The 15,294-nt window shown below is 40.9% G+C and overlaps 2 protein-coding genes across 10 annotated transcripts in view; one reads left to right on the forward strand and one right to left on the reverse strand.

The window, feature by feature from the left end:
• The window catches only part of LIMS2 (LIM zinc finger domain containing 2), a 50,587-nt gene that overhangs the window by 23,974 nt on the left and 11,319 nt on the right, over positions 1-15,294 (reverse strand). For all 8 annotated transcript variants that reach the window (XR_011142795.1, XM_009669694.2, XM_068954183.1 and 5 more), the window contains exons 2-4: positions 11,643-11,802; positions 9,303-9,369; positions 8,775-8,895 (exon numbers count right to left, since the gene is read on the reverse strand). Coding sequence is in view for 7 of the 8 variants with exons in the window: in XM_009669694.2 (XP_009667989.2) it covers positions 8,775-8,895; positions 9,303-9,369; positions 11,643-11,802 (348 nt within the window). In the remaining variant the exon portion in view is untranslated. The remainder of the gene's footprint in view (positions 1-8,774; positions 8,896-9,302; positions 9,370-11,642; positions 11,803-15,294) is intronic.
• On the forward strand, positions 648-8,768 carry GPR17 (G protein-coupled receptor 17). 2 transcript variants are annotated; one of them, XM_009669691.2, is made up of 3 exons: positions 648-1,076; positions 5,328-5,379; positions 5,504-8,768. In XM_009669691.2, the coding sequence occupies exon 3, from the start codon at positions 5,539-5,541 to the stop codon at positions 6,571-6,573; it is 1,035 nt and encodes a 344-aa protein (XP_009667986.2). In that variant the 5' UTR covers positions 648-1,076; positions 5,328-5,379; positions 5,504-5,538; the 3' UTR covers positions 6,574-8,768. The 2 variants fall into 2 exon arrangements, with proteins under 2 accessions (XP_009667986.2, XP_009667985.2); XM_009669690.2 differs by lacking the exon at positions 5,328-5,379.

A 15,294-nucleotide genomic window follows, 5' to 3' on the forward strand; every position in this document is an offset into this window, starting at 1 on the left:
TCACTGCAAAGCCCCTTCCAAAATTCTGCTGTGATGAATCACCCTTCGATCTGTAAAAAGGGGATAAGAATACAACACAGATATTGTTTTGAGACCTCAAACATTTATGACCCTCAGCTGGCAGGCGCCTGTCTAAGTGCTAAGTATCATTATTATTCTCTCCACTTTTTGAGTCCTCCTGTCAGCAAGAGTCTCTCTCCAGGGCTGAAACTACTGTCCTCCCAGACGGAGCCCAGAAAAAGCAGACAGCACCCCATTATAAGGAAACATGCAGCTGTGCTCATCTCAGCATAAAGGCATCAATTTTATTCAGCACTGTCAAATGGAGACTAATTATACGGGGCAGGACACAGGGACCCTGAAGCAAGTGTCCTGAAAGAGACCCCTCTCATTCAGCTGAATAAGGGGCCTTCAGCCATTTGCACTGATAAACCATTATCAACCCCTCCCCATTGAGAAACCCTCTCTGCTGTCCCATAGACCCTCCTCTATCGCACGCAAAGGGAAGTGCTGGACAGGCTGAGCTGTTACCATAGCAGCCGCCCCTCTCCCTCGCCTCCTCCCCACTCCCACCAGTATGGAATTATCCCATTCTGAAATGTCCTGTTGTGTCTATTAATACCAGACTCCCCCCGAACAATGCTTCTCTCCACCCTCCTAAAATAATCAGAGGACTCCAAGGAGTCTGTGTTAAAAGAGCTGGGAGTTCAGTAGCAGCTTTTAGTGAGCACTATGAACATAGGAATATTCATACAGCATACACATATCTCTAACAGCAGCAGCCTCCCCGTGCCAAGGGCTCAGCTGGAATGAAGACTGCTCTTCAGTGCTGGGGTGTCCTCTCCGCTGCTCTCTTGTGCGACTGAGCTGATAATGTGCTATCAGAGCTAGCAGGACACTATATAAAGGGGGTCCCTTCTCCACCCTCACTTGTCTGCTACTGTGTGCTCTTTTTGGATCATCTCATTGTTTTCACCACTGCTGCTTCTTTTTGGTTTGCTGTCAGCAGAAGGAGTTCCCTGAGTTTTTCCCCAAAAGGACCCTATACTCCACCCGTAGGACTGCACCGTAAAGAGGTAAGAGATGAGCTTCTGTTGGGAGAATAACAAAGGAGCTTTCCTAGCAGCACTAGTTCTGGCTGGTGTCAGTGAGGCGGCCAGACACACACGCAGAGGCTGACAAACATAATGGAAATGTCTGAAACTAAGAACAGGCAGCATTTCTAAAAGTTCAAAGAATAATTTTGCTATCCTCACTCTTCTTTACTTCACTCCTCCACAACATAAAAGTTTTTAAATTTCCGTACTTAACGTCCATCCCTTTGCGCCAGAAAAACAGACAGTCACCTACTATGACTAGCGCTCTCTGACGCTGCTCTGGTGTTCACAAGAGACGAGTGTTCTCAGCTGAGGGGTGGGAGACTCAGCAGGGAGTGATTTTCAAGAGCAGAACAGTTTCAGTCAGAAGTGGGCTATTTCTGATGAAAAATACTTTTAGTGAAAGACAGGAAACATTCCCATTTGACAGAGCACTATAATAATAATAATCATAAAAACCCACAATCAAACATATTCTCTGACCAGAAACTGCTCTAGCTGGGAGTAAGAATAGGAAACTCTGAAAACCTTAACATATACTTCAAATTCATTTACAGCGGGCATAAGAACAAAACTGCCTAATTAGCTAGAGTAACTAATTTATGATAAGCCACCTATTTTTGCTGCCTACGCACTGTCACATTAGTGACAGGTACAGCACACGCTGAGAGGGTAATCATGCTGTGTCTATACTGACAGGCTCGTTTCGGAGCAGAAGAGAAACAGGGCCATAAAATATGGTCGATGTGCGTGCATTTCAAACGAGCAGCATCGCGATGCCTCTTACAGCTTGCAGCTCTGGGAGGCCTGGGATAATTGCTCACTCCAGAATAGCACTCTGCTCAGCAACACGTAAATCACTAAATATTCGCACAACCCCAAGAGTGCAATCCAAGCGGAAAATACGGGACAGCGAGCCAGGCTCCTAAAGGAGTTCTTCTGCCTGTGCAGTCAAAGCCTCTTGCACCATATAGCTATGGGCACAAACTACAAATCTTGGTCATGTGGGAAAGTTTCTAGTTTGCTCTAAGCATTCATATTGACTAGTATAACAAGCTTTTTAAGGACTTAGAATGCGCTTTTTGTACGCGAATCAAATGAAAAAGAAACAAAAAGCCCAAAAGTAAACATATTCATTTTAAATTGATAGGTTAGAAACAGACAAAAGAGAATGCAACTTTAAATAATAGTAAAGGGCCTTCCATACTGACTACAGTTACAAATATATAAAGAATTATTACCGGTAGCTTTTTGTTGGCAATACTTCAACTCTGAAAACCAGTTCAGCAATTAATGCCAGCAATACATCAGCTTTTTTTCTGAACTAGTCAAGCATTATGCTATGACTTTCAAGTCAACCAGAATTGTGAAGAAAAAAACTTGACCAACATTTACTTCTAGTTTAAAAACTTAAGCAAAATTAGACAGAGACCCATTTCGCTTTTCTATCATTTCTGACAAGACAATGAAAAATACCTCCCTTCCCCTTCCTCTCAAAAAATAAATGAGATAACAGCCTTCCTATGAAGGCGCTCCTTTTAAAAGACGGAATCTATTTACATTTTATCATCAGCTCTAAGCACTTCCTCTTCTTGTCACTGAACCACTGGACTTCTAGATGTCCCTCACTTCCTCCTCTCCCCTCGACCCTACAGTATTTTGCTCTGAAAACATGTCCAAATAGAAATCAACAGGAGAACTCTGACAGAATGTTTCAGACTGCTAAACCCCTCGTGTTTACCTTGGAAACGGGAAAGAAATCTCTGCTTACTGCTTCACCTCTTGAAAATATCATCAAGGCAAAAGACATCCTTGCCTAGTCCATAAGGCCACCCTTGCCTCAGCTTTTTCGGCTTGTCCAGTCCAGCATTTTGCTATTTTTGCAGTGGTGTCACAACCAGGTATAGAACAATGCTTAGCCATCGGACTGCCCGATCACTGGCAGGCGTGTATGTGTACAAGGATCACCTCCTTATATTTTTGGCAGATGAAAAAATATTTAAACAAACCGCTTGTCACAAAAAAGATCACCTAGCCAGAACATCAAGTAGTAGGTATCACTGTAAATTAACAGCCAGCAAAAAGGTATGGTCTCCTCCTATTTCTCCATTGGTACGTAATAGAAAAATACATACTTAAACCAATTCTGTCCAGGGAAGACAAGCACTTAAGCATTCAGTGTTACCATCACATAGACCTTTCAAACTCTTGTGTTCAAAAATACTTGCAGATTTTACTTTTTAAAGGACAAATAAACACTAGCAACAGCAATTATGGGCTTCTCTGCAAAGCCAGTAAATTCATGCAGAAAAGAGCAAGAGTTAATTTTCTTTTTGTGCATGTAAGCAATGGGAACTGAGTAGCTGAAGAGTTCAGTCGTATTTTTACAGAATTAGATGTCCTTCGGGGAAAAAGGGCTGTACAATCTCCCTTGCATGCATGCTTTAGTAACTCCAAGATAATAGTATGTTGCCATCTCTAGGACTACAGCATGCAGCTAGTTGTAGACAAGGAGTACCCCCATACACTCAAAACTCGAGTCTTTTTTGCACCATAAACATGCAGCATATATAAGCAATGCATGAAGTCAGAAGGACCCTCTGTGGCCACATGAAGGAATTTCAGTTTCTGAATTTCAGTCATTCTCCTCCCTTCTGTTGACTTTTGTCTCTATGAACTGAGCAGAACTTCTCCAGAACGTATTCATCTCTAGCTACTATAGTTTTCTGTCCGCCTGAAAGTGACAGGAACCAAACAAAAGATGGGAATTACCTTGGAATTTTGTTTCCATTTGCCATGTTATTGGTCTGTTCCTAACCAGCCATTTCAGTTTCTCAATCAGCCACCAGTGTCTACGGATATCTGAATAAAAAGTTCTGTTAAGAAGTTAGATACACTGCCTGCTGCCTCAAATCAACTGTCTAATGATGTAAGATTTCTGCACATAGGGTAGCTTCTGGCTGAGACTGAAAATTTTGTTACAACGTCAGCAACTATCTTACAATCTCAGCATCAGGGGAGGGAAAGGGAGCAGACTGATCTTAACAGAGAAAACACTTGATAGACGTTTTCATTGCTGACAAGTATGTCAAAGGAACAGACTTCCTTCGCATACTTCATAGCTTCCCTAGACAAAAAGCAAATGGCCAAAGCCAAATGGACACTCATTTTGTCTTTTGCTATCACTACTTCAGGACTTTTTTCCAAGTGTTTTTCAAATCCAGTTTCACTTGACGCTGTCTTGGTGATCTCTACAACACAACCTAGCCCTCTGCTTTTTTGTACGTTTCCTCTGTCTCAGCTTTCTTCAGCTTCCTTAGCTGCTTATCCTTTAAAAACGCACTGAATATTATCAAGTAACGGTCAATCAGTACAAAAGAAATGGTAAGCATAATGGAAGTATCGCTGTGAATACTGATACACCTCTCAGAAAACCAAGAAACAGGGATAGCACTGGAGATTCAAACTGCCTGCCTTTCCCTACTGCCTATACGAAGGATGATGAACGTATAAAAAGCTGTGGGTAGGTGCCCAGAAAGTCTAATGGCTTACTTGATGCTGTTCAGGACCTTGCAGGAAACAAGACTAGCAAAAGTAAGTTCAGCTCTACTACGCTGCTACTCGAAAAAGCCCCAGGATAAGCTACAGTGGAGCTCAGGAGCTTTTGAGGGAGAGAGATGGTCATGTTGGGAGAAGAGGAACGCTGCAGAGAAGGATGAGTCTTTGACAACAACCAACAGCATGGGCATAACTAGTAATCTTTTCCAAGTCAATTCAGTGTGTTTCACTGTTCAAATCAGATGCTGCTACCCATCTGAAAAGTTTTCTCTGCTATCGCATCTAAAAGTGTTTGTGTTAAATACAGGACTTCAGATTAAAATAATTCTCACTGTAGATTTTTCAGGAAACCTGCACTTTGAAATATTTTTAATGACACCAGTACCAGACCTATCCTTCTAGAAAGGAGGCTGATATGCTAAACTAGGTCACCTTACAACAGGTCTCTGTGTTCAGAGAAGCTGATTCATTTGGAGCTCTTTAGTCCTAACCCAGCGCCTCAAAATGAAACATAGCAATTACTTTCTACCGAGACATACAGCACCCACATCCATTTTTCCATAAACATAATACATGAACATTTAACTACTTTATCATCCAACAGGTCTCAGCACAGCCTGGATATAAGTTCATGACCAGCTAACTAACTCTTTACAGTGGTTCCTTCAACAGGAATTAATGGTCTAGAAAACCCAGCTGAGCAGAAGGTATTCAGAATTTTAAGGTAAGTGTTATAACTCAGACTGACCTCTCCTGTTAAATATCAGTATCAAATATCATCGATTCCCATGGGGTTTTTTCCCCACAAAACTAGGCTCTTTCGTAAGCTGTTGTCTCAATTCTTTCAGGTTTCTGCTTTGTACTCCAAACCCCGTTGTGAAGAATGCACGGCCCAGCAGATCCCTCAAGCCTGCTCTTCAATTGCTCAAACCAATCAAATTTCTTTTTGAAAGCTTCAGAGCAATGTGGCAAAGAAACACATCTGGAGAACATCCTTTTTGCCACTTTCTATTTCCTGGACTTTGTCCTGGCTTTTGTCGGCAATGCCCTAGCTCTTTGGCTTTTCATCCGGGACCAAAAGTCAGGCACACCTGCCAACATTTTCCTGATGCATCTGGCTGTGGCTGACCTGTCCTTTGTGCTGGTACTTCCCACCCGGCTGGTGTACCATTTTTCTGGTAATCATTGGCCATTTGGTGAGATCCCATGCAGACTCACAGGCTTCCTTTTTTACCTCAACATGTACGCCAGTATCTACTTCCTTATGTGTATCAGTGTTGATCGTTTCCTAGCCATTGTGCACCCTGTGAAGTCTATCAAGCTCCGCAGGTCCCTTTATGCCCATTTGGCATGTGCCTTTCTATGGGTTATAGTTGCTGTTGCAATGGCACCCCTGCTGATCAGCGTGCAGACAGCAGAGGTGAACAACGCAACAGTCTGCCTGCAGCTCTACAGAGAAAAGGCATCACGTCATGCTCTTGTGTCCTTAGCAGTGGCATTCACCTTCCCGTTTGTTACTACAGTGACTTGCTACTTACTAATCATCCGAAGCTTGAAGAGTGGGAACAGAGTTGAGAAACATCTAAAGGAAAAAGCTATCAGAATGATCATCATGGTGCTAGTAATCTTTCTGATTTGCTTCGTACCTTATCATGTCAATCGCTACATTTACATTCTTCATTATGATGGGACCAAAACTTCCTGCGAAACACAGCGCACTCTAGCGCTCGGTAACCGCATTACTTCCTGCCTCACAAGTCTAAACGGTGCCCTTGACCCAGTGATGTATTTTTTCGTAGCAGAGAAATTCCGTGAGGCTTTGTGCAATCTGTTTTGTGGTAAAAGGACTCTAATGTTGCCTCAAACTTATGAGGGTAAGACAAACGAAAGCTCACTAAGTGCCAAATCTGAACTGTGAACATGATTCTTGCCACTGCTTCCACATAAGAACAGCGTTCCACCAAAACCAGCCAAGAGAGCAGGCGGGCAGCTACACAGACAAGAGATAGCCCACCTAGACTCAAACTCATTCCTGAAGAGGGAAGTTCTGCCATTTGGGAAGGGACTACAACTAGGAAGAACGCTTCTGACAACTGAGATCACACGTTCTTGCCCTACTGAAACTGCAAACAGAAGTACAATAACAGACCAATTGATTTCAAAGACGTGAAACTGATGGCTGAATACTGACGAGCTGGGAAGGGAACAAAGCGGCACTTAAACCGACAGCTTGTTCTTAAAAAATAAAATTCACCCCCTAAATACTCAGCAATGACTCTCCCTCTGCACAAAGCATACAGCCTACTTTAAAATTTTGTTTCAGGCCAGCAGTAGAGATCCATTCCCTGAAGGAGCCCTGCCTGAGGAGACAGAATAGTAGCACGTCTAGTTCAATTCAGCAAATTCAAAGTGTTTAGACAGAGCAGACAGATAATTGGTGCTAAATTGTGGCAAAGGGGGGGGGGGGGGGAAAAGCAAAACGCTGCAATGCACCCATCTAGAATTAAGGTAGGAGTCACAATTTTTAGACTGCTTGCCAGCATTTATTGCTGGAGATGAGCAATAAACATCACACTACCTTTTCCATCCGTCCTTTGCCCTGGCCTGAAGGCTTTAGGCGGACAGAGGCTGAGCAACCTTTACTGCAGTGCCTCTTTTATGTAGTTCCCTGCAAAATACTGGATATCCTGATAACCTTCCAACTAAAGCAAGAACGGAAAAGCGCTGTTTAGCAATATAGCATTCATCTTTACTATATAAAATTCTGAATCACTGTTTTAAAAAATTGCAAAGGTGAAAAGTGAGCATCTGAAGAAGTAAAGTCCAGTTTGCCCAGAAGAGACTCTTATTTTTGAGGTGTTTTATAACTGTGTAAATTCTGTGACTTACTTAGCAAGAGTATGAATTTGCTGCAGATAAAGTAGGTTAGAGATTATCTTAACTACCCTCACTGATACAAATTGCCTCATGATACCTCATGATCACGAGGTACTAAGAGTAATGGGAAAATATCCCAAGAGTTTCCAATAATATTTTCTAGAATAATACTTCTATGCTATGGAGACAGATGTTACTGGAAATCACAATAGGTGGGTTATATTTTCTATGTATAGATTCACACATACGTACGCACCAATCCCTTTTCTATGCTATAGGAATGAGATCCTTACCTTTCAGGTCTGGTACGTACATTACAAAATCAAATCAAATACTTCATCATGCTTGCACTGCTGCAAACCAAGCCGCCTTCCCCAGAACACCCAGGAACTACCCTGGGTGCTATGAAAATAGCCCAGTCTAAAAAGTTTAGGTGTCAAAAGAAAATCTATTAGGCCCATCTCTAAAATCTAAGGCTTGGAAGTTGCACACAGGACTCAACAGAAAAGGGAGTTAGAGAGGGCAACCTGCTGGACAGGGTACCAATATATAACCTTTCCTTTCCCTTCCTGTCCTTTTTCACCATTCAGTGAAAATACAGACTCCAGGATACTACCAGGCTTTGTGCAAGATATACAAAAGCCTGAAGTTAACTGTGAATCGTGCAACACTGAATGTTAACTTCTGGATTGTTTTATTTTCTTGTCATGATATGCTTTTGTACAAGTATCCTTTTAGGTTTTTAATTACTTACTTCTCAATTAAACGCATTAATCAAACTTTAGGGCCTGTTTTTATATTTCTATATATAAAATGAATGGTTTACAAACACCACAGGAATCTTATACTGAACATGTTTTACTGTAATCCTAGCGTTATCCTCTCAGTCTCTTGCTATGCCTTGATTTCCTGCTCAGCAGCTTACTTGATAAGCACCCGGCCCAGGACCACATAATCTCTCTGTTTCTCACCTGCTATCCAGCATTTTGCTTAAAATCGCTTTCTACTCCAGAACCCATCCACAATCTACTAATATTTGAGTTTCTGCTTTCTTCCTAGCTTACTGGGTGAAGAACACTGTTCTCGTTTTTTCATTTGCTAATTGTCTGTTCCTTAAAGCTTCTTCTGCACCTTTACAAGCTTCACCTCCATGTTTACAAGCAACTAACCACTCTCAACTTCGCACTACTGTATCAACAACAACATACTGACAAAAGCTTTAGCGCTCCCGCTCTTTCTTACCTGCCAGCATTCTTCACAAAACCCAGGTCAGCAAGGGCCACATCACAGAGCTCACAACGGAAACATTCTGGGTGCCAGTTATTGTTCATTGCCTTGATAACACGCCCGATGATGAACTCGCCTACAAAAAAGCAAGCAACACCCTTAAACGTATACATAAAGTTGTTGTATCAAAAACCTAGTGCCGTTCACCATTATTTCCTTTTTAATTCCACAATAACTACTATATTCTATTTGGAAAAAATAGTTCTTCCCACAATCAGAATACACCAAATTACTGCTGATATCATGCTTTGTTTCTATCCAGAGTTCCTGCTCCTTAAAATACCACGGCAATCCCAACATAGGACTGGATGTCACTGCAATGATGGGAGGACTTGCACAGCAGGGCAGCTGTACCCCTGTTGGGCTGACATGAATGCAGAAGTTGCAAGGAAGACTATGCTAAAAGAAGAGCTACATCCCCTTAACATCACGGTAAATCCATAGCTGGATGAGGCTGTATAGATCTGTACTTGGAGATCTTACCGCATTCCCCGCAGCAAGGGGCAAACAGCATCTGAAAGTCATGCTCGCAATATTTCCGACCTTCAAACTGTGAACGAAACAAGCGAGAAAAGCGCTCGTGAATCAGTGAGCTACTCTAGTTTCTGATAGTTCAGTATAACTTTTCTGTTGAAATGACAAACTGGTCAAGGTCAGTCAAGTGTTTCTGGTTCTAATTTCTCTCTCATTTGTTTTAAACTACCAAGGATTTTATCAAATAAATTTTACTTTCTAGATATGGTTTCAGCCTCACGGTGAACTTGCTTAGCAAATAGTTAAACCAATGGCAACACTACTCTAAGAGAATAAAAACCTCAAAGAGTCCAAAGTCCTTTTTCTACAGTTCACTTAAATTCATTTTTTTGTTTTAATTTTTTATTCGTGTAATTCAAAAATACTCACCCTATGTGAGGCTAAAACTCACCGCAAATTAAGAATGCAACTTGTTTAAAATAACATGATATTCAAAATACATGCTTGCACATGTTCTGTAAAAAAGATTTAAACCCCATTTTTAAACAACTTCACCAATTTAAGTTGGACAACTGGAAAACTTTGGTACAAAACATCAAAAAAAAAACCCAAGAATTCATTTTTTTTCTAATGAAATCTTAAGAAATATTTTGTTTTCTCAAATGCCTCTTAATCAGATAGCATGTGAGAGAGAAAAGAGAAACTAAGTAGGAAATCCCTCCAAAAGCTAGCAATGCAGGGTTACGGCAAAGAAATTAAAACTGCAATAAAGAGGACAGCTCATATTTCTGCTAAAACTTTCATCTAATTCCTTATTTTTTAACAGCGATATTCCTCTTCCCTTATACACAGTATGTACCCAAAAACACCGTGATTAGTTCTGCTTATATCGAATAGAAAGATGGATGTAAACCCTATCATATTAGATAACTTTTAAATCTATCTCTAATTAGTTCTTGCACTTAGGTACTCCATTATAGCCATATTTATGCCTGCAATTGTAAATGTGCGGGATACCAGTACAACTTGGGCACGTACGCATACTCTAAAGAACAGGGCACATTCAAGTCAAAATCCAAATCGCAAACTTATGAAAACATGTCCTAGAATATTCAGGTTGTACAACATGTTAATGAAATTACATGAAATATTGTTTTCCAGATTTCTGCTTGCTTCACCTCTCAGTTGTAACATTCAGATATACACTAGCATATGTCTTACAACGTATTCTTTATTCTGATAATCTACTTTCCCGTTATGCCACATTTCAATTTTGAATAATTTGTATTTGCCTGGATACCTGGGATGAGACAACTGATCTGCTAACATGGTTTCTGACTGACCACACCAGAAGAAATTACCTAGATCAAAAGAAAATAATAACTGACAAACTTGATGAACAGAAAACAGCCTCAAAAATCTCACTTCTGACTGCCCAACCAACTAGCTCGTTGCAATTCTCTATGGCGACTACCACAATACATTAAAAAACAAGCAAGCCAACAATTTTATGGTTGATTTTAATTAAGAAACGTAAAGAAAAGCAGAACAGTCTATTTAACCCAGGAAAAGGCAAAATAAATAGAGCGTTGTGCTGACAGAGTAGGACTAGTATAGAGTAAGAAGTCATTTGACTAGGTTCCGTGACAGGAGGAAGTTTGCGTATGTCATCTGCCACGTCATCCGCCCCAAATTCTTCTGCTACACATTCGTGAAGGAAGTGGAGGAGAAATCATTAACAAGTTTTGATACAAAATATGTCAGTTGTGCAGCTGGAAAACAGCTCTGTGACCTCTTTGTCACATGAGACTGATACATTCCAGGTTTTACAGACTTGTGCGTCAGAAGACCTTTTCCTGCTCTTTTTCTAACAACAAGGAACAAGCAATTGTACAAGACAGACAGTAGGAAAAACCCCTGAAGTTACCTGCCACATTTTTCCTCCCCTCCATGTTTTTCAAATCCTTCACGGCCAGCTTCCTGCTACAATTTTAAAGATGTTACTTATACCCGTTCGAACCAGCTGGAGTTATGAAAAGGAAAGAGACTCCCTTTTCCATCTTTCAGGGTAGTGACGACTTTTCAGCTCTTACGCTCTCAAGCTGTGGGGTGCTATGGACCTTGCAGTAATTGAAACATCTGGCTATTCCCTTGGGCACATCCATTTAACTTGGGAGAGACAGGCAGAGAGAAGCAAACAAAGCGGACAAAGAAAGACACTTAATCCGGAGAGAGACCGAGTACCTTCAGTTTTTATAGAACACAGGACATTCAGCATTATAGAGGATAGGACTTACAATGCAATGTGTCAAACAGCTTTCCATAGGTTTATAACTACAGTGGCCTCACCTCATAAAAGAGTCCGTCCGGGAACTGACGAAAACACTGAGCACAGACAAAGCAGTTTTCATGATAGAGCTCCCCATTGCTGTTCACAATCCTCTCTGCAGGATCAAACCGAGCCTGGCAGCGTTCACATACTGCATTTGCAAGAGCATCAGACATATTACTGGAACAAAGACAAGAGAAAGATCGTGAGCCATGTCACAGCCAGTCATATGAGTGTACTCCTATCATCCAAATTGCCCCAACATCAATGAACGCAACGTTTGTATTGCTTTAAACTCCCTTTTATATGAAAAAAGAACAGTGAACGAGTCATTTCAGCACTGACATCAGTTAGAAATAACGTTCTTACAACTCACACAGGGGAGGCAGCGCCCTTGCAGCAGAATGAACTCGTGGCAGGCTTACCTATTGCACATTTTTGGCCACTTCACCAGTCTGCTCACTTCACCAGTGAATGCCGTTCTGCCATCCTGCTCATAGCACATATCAAATATCCACTACTTAAACTAAACCTGTAGTTCTGAGAGCAGCAAATCCATGAATCCTGACTTCTCTGGATTTCTGGTCTCAGGAGGTGCTCCGGTGAGGTTTCTCTGAGCATCCCCTGATCTCCCTTTCAGTGAAAGAATTAATGAGGCCTTTCTTCTCTACCCATTAGCTTATGTGCACAGGATTCATAGGAACTTAATTACATCCAATGCCTCTGCTTCCTGACAAATTAGTTGAAATTGGCAACAAGTTAAAAAGGTAATGGAAGAGAGAAGTCTCCCTGCCTGGCTGGGCAAATCAACTTCATTTCCGCAGAAAGTGAGGCTTGGGGGGGGGGGGGGGGGGGAGCCACACTTGCAAATCTTGCAAAGGACAATTTTCTCTTTCTCCCCTAAAGCATGGAATGACCTTAACCTCTTTCACAAAACTTTCACGTGTGCTGCCACAGTAATCTAAGTTTTGTATATACTAGCAGAATGCCATTTTAAAATCCTGTATCCCATGTCCAAATGGGGAGGAAAATATATGCTAAGGAAAGAGTCTCCGTCTCCTGTTGGAATCGGATCTTTCTTTTAACCTCCAAAATATCCAATCATATAAAACCGTAATACTGTTCCATTTTTAGATACAGAAAGGCTATTTTATGCCTTCTGAGCTACCTCTGAATTCTATACTATTGGAAAGATAGCAGCTTTACACATGGAAGAATAAAAAATTTCCAGCATATCAAAGTCACTGGAATATTTGTACAACAGTTTTCCTGAACCACTAATATGCACAAAATAAAAGAAGGCTTAGTTTAAAATAGCTCTTCTTTCTTTTTATATACAAATCTATTTAAACTGGTACACACATTGTACACACTTTGAAATAAAAATCATAACCATCATTGTTCAAAGAGTACAGACCTTTAACTGTAGTAAAGAGTTGAATTTCCTTTGTTAGCATTATTCTACAACCTGACATCCTGTTTTCCACACCTCTTTCAAAATAATAATTCAATAAGCACATTTCAGTAGCAGAAGCGTCTCTTTCCTCTGGTCAGAGGTATCCTTACAAAAACACACCACGGTTTGTACTCCGGTGCCTTGTGCTCAGAGTTGGACTAGAATGAGCAGGCAGCAGTAACAGCAGCAGCCTCCTATTCCAGAGGCAACAAGACCAGGCCTGTGCCGCAGCTGGCTCAGCTCAGCCGGATGCATCACACCTGCTGCCTGCACTAATAGGCTAGACTGTGATCTGGAGTGACCGCCCAGTGAAAGCACACCTTCTTCCTGCCACTGCAACTGCAAGGGTGGCAAAGAGGGGTGGCAAAGGGTGGTTTGCGGGGGCAGTAATAGGTTCTGAGCTCAAGATCAGAGTACTGATTTAGTAAAAATCTATTATAACTTGTTACCTCGTTGCAATATGAAGGAGCTTTAAACATGGACATGAACCAGAATTAGGGACAAACAGGAAACCATGTAACTTTACGAACTAGGGATCATGGCTTAAAGAAATATGTCTATCCTGCCAAGTAGCAAAGGAATAGGTCAACACAAAAACATTTGTGTTTGCAGCAAAGCCCAGAGATCGTTCCTGTAACCTAATCAGCTGCATTTTCAACCACCACTTTCAGTTAAATCATGCATCAAATGTGCACCAGGACTTGAAAATATAATCTCTCCAACAAACATTTGTTCCTTCTTGAAGGACTTGATGCCTGAATTCCAAGACTTGAGCTAACCGATGCGGCCATGATTAAGAAAGCCTCACGTTAACATCAGAGAAAAAGCTATTCTGGGTTATGGAAAAAAAAAAAAAAAACAGGAAAAATCATTTCAATGAGTTTCATAGGTTCCTACGAGATAGCAGGTATTCTGCTCCACACACTAACAACAAAGCATGATCTACTGGTTTTTTGGTTGTTTATAAACATGGAATTAACTTTAAAGAAATCCTGAACTTATTAAAAGTGCACTTCGACAATACCTGGAAAACAGTACCCATCATTGCCGTTGACCAACTACCTGTTGACTCAATTCTGGAAGAGCAGAAAGAACCGCTACAGCTCTGGCATTAGACAACTGCAGTATGCAATACCTGCCTGCAATCTGAAAAGCCATGTTCTTCTGTATGAAAGAGAGTACAGGTTCACTAATGTAATAGTTTATACCAAACCCTATTGAATACATTTACCCTGGGAGAGATTCTGACAAGAGTCAAATGGCAAGAACGATCTTGAAGATGTAGGGGCTGATTCATAAGAATAAGGCTGTCAGGAGCCTCCAATCTGAGAAGAGTATTGGAGGGCTGTCAAGACAGAATAACCCCACAGCAAACCCTAACTTCTAAACAATATAAAGTCTATTGGGAAATTAGAATTGCCAGTGAAAGTCAAATGCACTAATATTCTGTGTTCTCACTATCTTCTATTACCAGAAAGTACAACTATGGATTTAATGCGTAACTCCCCCAAAATTCATCCACCTTACTCACCTGCTATAGCAGGAAAATGTCAGAAGTCCCAGGAATTTATTTACTGTTATGCACAAAGCACGTACATAACAGCCTTCACAATGATGCAAAAGATCAACTCCTAGCTATAGAATTAGTCAAGACATTCCAATACCATTATAACAAAAAGGCTGTGATACATAATAAAACGTCAGTAACAATGTTGCTAAAAAATACAGTATAAACATTTCCAACGTTTGGAAACAGAAAACAAAACATGTTTGAGCTAGAAGAACTTGGCTGATACAGACAAGATTTCCTTAAAGGTTATAAGAAAGATGACTGTGATACAGCCTGAATTGTCCAAGAAATGCCATAATGCAAATGAGCTAATAATTGTGTCTTTTTAAATCATGCATGAGAAAAACGGCTAGTTCGGGGGAAAAAATTATATGAAAAATCTGTACACAAAATTACACAGTCTAAGCACACGTAGAGCTATAAAACGTCTATCATGCACTCAAGCAAGTGGTCTATTAGCAACGATGCTCACATCGGCACAGAGAACCTGCATTCCAGGTTTCAGCCCAAAATTTTTCTTCCCAAGTGGGAAGACATGACAACGGATTCAACTCCAACCAGCTAGAAACTATTTACTTATTATTCTTATGATTGAATATTCCAGGGCAAGCTGGGAAAAGAGACGGTCAAGAATATAAGAACATAT

Source organism: Struthio camelus, chromosome 9 (assembly GCF_040807025.1).
Source record: "Struthio camelus isolate bStrCam1 chromosome 9, bStrCam1.hap1, whole genome shotgun sequence".
NCBI lineage: Eukaryota > Metazoa > Chordata > Aves > Struthioniformes > Struthionidae > Struthio > Struthio camelus.